The sequence below is a fragment of the Sapajus apella genome, unplaced genomic scaffold (genome assembly GCF_009761245.1).
Source record: "Sapajus apella isolate SASKATOON/1434 unplaced genomic scaffold, GSC_monkey_1.0 scaffold10, whole genome shotgun sequence".
In the NCBI taxonomy this organism is placed as follows: Eukaryota; Metazoa; Chordata; class Mammalia; order Primates; family Cebidae; genus Sapajus; species Sapajus apella.
In genome coordinates this window covers 23,025,702-23,029,407 of record NW_022436950.1, presented here as the reverse complement: position 1 = coordinate 23,029,407, position 3,706 = coordinate 23,025,702, and the positions used below count along the sequence as shown (strand labels likewise).

General features: G+C 43.7%; 1 protein-coding gene across 1 annotated transcript; it reads left to right on the top strand.

The window, feature by feature from the left end:
- The first annotated feature begins 363 nt into the window (after positions 1-363).
- On the top strand, positions 364-3,123 carry RPL37A (ribosomal protein L37a). The gene is made up of 4 exons (XM_032278296.1): positions 364-473; positions 848-976; positions 1,508-1,590; positions 2,996-3,123. The coding sequence occupies exons 1-4, from the start codon at positions 471-473 to the stop codon at positions 3,057-3,059; spliced, it is 279 nt and encodes a 92-aa protein (XP_032134187.1). The 5' UTR covers positions 364-470; the 3' UTR covers positions 3,060-3,123.
- Positions 3,124-3,706: the final 583 nt, after the last annotated feature.

The following is a 3,706-nucleotide window of genomic DNA, read 5'->3' as shown; positions in this document are numbered from 1 at the left end:
GCAGAGGGGAAAGAAATGAGATTTGGAATAAAGACGGAGTTTTACCATGCTGGCTAGGCTGGTCTCGAACTCTTGACCTCCAGCGATCCGCCCGCCCCGCCTTCCCAAGTGTTAGAATCACAAACGTGAGCCACCGCGCCCGGCCCCACAAACATTAAGATTTAAGCACTTCTCTAAGCCACGTGCTGTGCATCGAATGGAGGAACTCGTAGCTTTGCAGGATTTTGTGATATATGTGAAATAATTTGGACATGCTTCTGTTATGGTTGTTTGTAGCCATAGTTTGCGAATCTGGGTAAACCTGGGTGAGAGACGCTTTCCAATTGCAAACATTTCTCAGCAGGCCGCCGGAAAACGACCGAACCATAGAGCTCAGTGCCTAGCTAGGCCTCCACCAGCCACTTCCGCCCGTCAGCCTAATACCGCGCCTGCGCACCGCTTCTCTTCCTCTCTGGGCTCGGACCGGCAACATGGTGAGTGTGGATCTCTGCGCGGCCTAACTCTCTATCCGCCTGCATCTGTCCTTGATTTCTTTGCCCGCACCCGTCTACTCTCCTGCCTTGTCCTTTGTTCTCTCCTGTGTCCATGCCCTCGCAGGAGACAACACTCTCTGACGCTGCCCAAAGCGGAGGGGCGGGGGCGCTTTGGCGGGGCCTGGCGCAACCCGGAAGGGTTAACGCCGGGCCTTGGGAGCGCGCAGCCAGCCTTGGGCACTGGTTTTGTTGGGTTGAATTTGGGGAAAACTAGGTCACATATTGGTGAAGTGGAGGAACGGTGGGTGGAGGCGCCGAGGCCTGCCTGGGTCCCAGGTCTAAATATCACTGGTTTCTCCCTTTACTCTAAACAGGCCAAACGTACCAAGAAGGTTGGGATCGTCGGTAAATACGGGACCCGCTATGGGGCCTCCCTCCGGAAAATGGTGAAGAAAATTGAAATCAGCCAGCATGCCAAGTACACTTGCTCTTTCTGTGGCAAAGTAAGGTGGTCTCTGGGGTGGGGAGAGGGAGGGTAAGTTTCCCAAGTGAGGCCTGACTTCAGGGTAGTTTATAAACCGTGTGCTGGTGAGCAGTTCGACTTACTCATTCTGAGTTTCAGGATAAAAATATTGATGGTAACTTGAGAATTTGTGATGCGTTTTTCATAGAAAGAAAACAAAAGTTAATGGATAAAATAATCATTTGACAGAGGACCCCCCCCCAGCCTAAGCCAAACCTGGCTTGTGGGAAATGATTCCATCGGTTTCGTCTACTGATGTTTCTGTACTAACCCCCAAGATGTCTAGTCTGTGCATCTAATACCATTCTACTTGTTCTGCGAGGGGTTTTTGTTTGATAAAGGTTTGAACGTTTGCTATGTGCACAACACGACATTACCGCAATCTTTCTGTTTTTGAGGGAGGAAGTGAGGCTTTCATATCCCTGACAATAAGGTGAATCCAAATTTAGACTTCTGGATGCTTGCAAGATAAAATACTTGCTTCATGGTGAAAATTGGTTCTCTTTTATAGACCAAGATGAAGAGACGAGCTGTGGGCATCTGGCACTGTGGTTCCTGCATGAAGACAGTGGCTGGCGGTGCGTGGACGTACAAGTGAGTCTTATTTCCTTGTATTTGGAAGTGTGTGGACCACATAGGCCCAAGTTCCAGGTTGTCACTGGATGGGCTAGTTTTAACACTTTCTCAGGACTGAGAGAATAAGGATGCCTTTGTATTTTCAGGATTCTTCCGTGGTGGTTTATTTTCAGTTATTGAAAGGCTAAACACGAAACTGAAATAGAGGTCGGAAATCTGATTCACATATTACTTAAGAATTTGTTGGTTACCGGGCACATCGTTGTGAATATGGTCATGATAGTGCGCAGGTCCGTTAGTGGGGCTGAATCTGTACTGAACGTTGATTTACACTGCAAGTTTTGATGAAAATAGATGAAAAGGGCAGTTAGTTCGAAACTGTATTTGGAAACTTCAGGCCATCAGGACCACTACAATTTCGTCTTCTAAACAGTATTAGACTCATACGGGTTTGTGAATCTGCAACTCAGTATCGCCTGACAGGGCCAGGTGATACAGCTGAGATAAAATTATCGATGCTGGTTATTGCTTACTTTGACTCCTAAGTTTTATCCATTTCTGGAAATTAAAGCTGCCCTTAAAGATCTCTAGTCTTGGAATTCATTGCTGACCTGAAGTGTGAAGTGTTTGTCCTGTAGCGTCTAGACCTGTGCACTAAGCACATACATGGTTAGTGTAATTAAAGAATGGGATTTTAAAATTTTAGTCAATTTAAACTTAAACCAAAGCAGTGGAAAATGTTGAAATATATGTTAAATCACCTTGTAGGGGGTTTTATTAAGACAGAATGGAAAATGGGAACTAGAATGCTTTCTTGGTTCTGGTAGGAAAGTGCATTAGCATTTATATACTCACCATAGAGGATGGTGAGTTTGAGGTATAGTTCCTGAATTTTGTGGTAAAACTTTTGTAGTCATTTCAATAGCTGTCTTTTCCAGAGGCACTTTGGTGTCTGCTGTATTGCTTTAATCATTGTTCTCACTGTACCATCTTGTAATCTATTCATTTCTTCTGGTAATCTGTCCATTATCTTAACAAGTTTAGGTCAGCCTCTTAACAACCGTTTCTTTTTAGTGGGTGGAGGGGACGGGGAATTAAAGCTTGCTTGTCCGCAACTGAGTTACTTTTAAAAACAAAATACTCGAAATCAAATGTGCATGTCTAATTCTGCAAGACTCAGAAGACATGGTTTTAAAGGATGCTGTCATGTAGTTTAGAAGCTACTATTTCCGGGGAGTAATCTAATGTTGGTTAGATCTTCGGATTGACTGCAGCAAAGTATTGGTAGAGCAGTCTATCTCAGTGTAATTCTTTCCAGGAAAATTTGGGAAGACATTAACATAAAAACGAGGCAGATGTACTTAATTGCTGTTTTCTATGTTAACATGCTTAATTATGTTGGAAACTGAATCTTTCTTTCCAGTACCACTTCCGCTGTCACAGTAAAGTCCGCCATCAGAAGACTGAAGGAATTGAAAGACCAGTAGACGCTCCTCTACTCTTTGAGACATCACTGGCCTATAATAAATGGGTTAATTTATGTAATAAAATCGTCTTGACTTGTTAATTTTATTAGACATTCTGATGTTTGCATTGTGTTAATACTGTTGTATTGGAAAAGCATGTTGAGATGGAACGTTGTAATTTAATTTAGTCTCTCTCTTTAAGTAGTCGAAAAAATGCAGCATAAGAACATAAGCCCTCCAAGTTAGATGTGTGTATTAGCTTTTTATAAGTCTGCTCCTGCTCATTTGAGTTTGAGATACATGGGAGCGAACTGTATAAACTTTAGTTTTTAAATTACGGTTAATATTTTTTGATTTTGAGACGGAGTCTTTCTCTGTCACCCAGATTGGAGTGCAGTGTCCTGATCTTGGCTCACTGCAACCTCCATCTTTTAGGTTCAAGCGATTCTCCTGCCTCAGCCTCCCAAGTAGCTGGGATTACAGGCACGCACCATCACGCCCAGATAATTTTCGCATTTTTAATAGAGATAGGGTTTCACCATATTGGCCAGACTGGTCTTGAACTCCTGACCTCAAGTGATCTTCCTGCCATGGCCTCCCAAAGTCCTGGGATTACAGGTGTGAGCCACCAGGCCCAGCCTTACAGTTAAATATTTTTAAAAAATGTT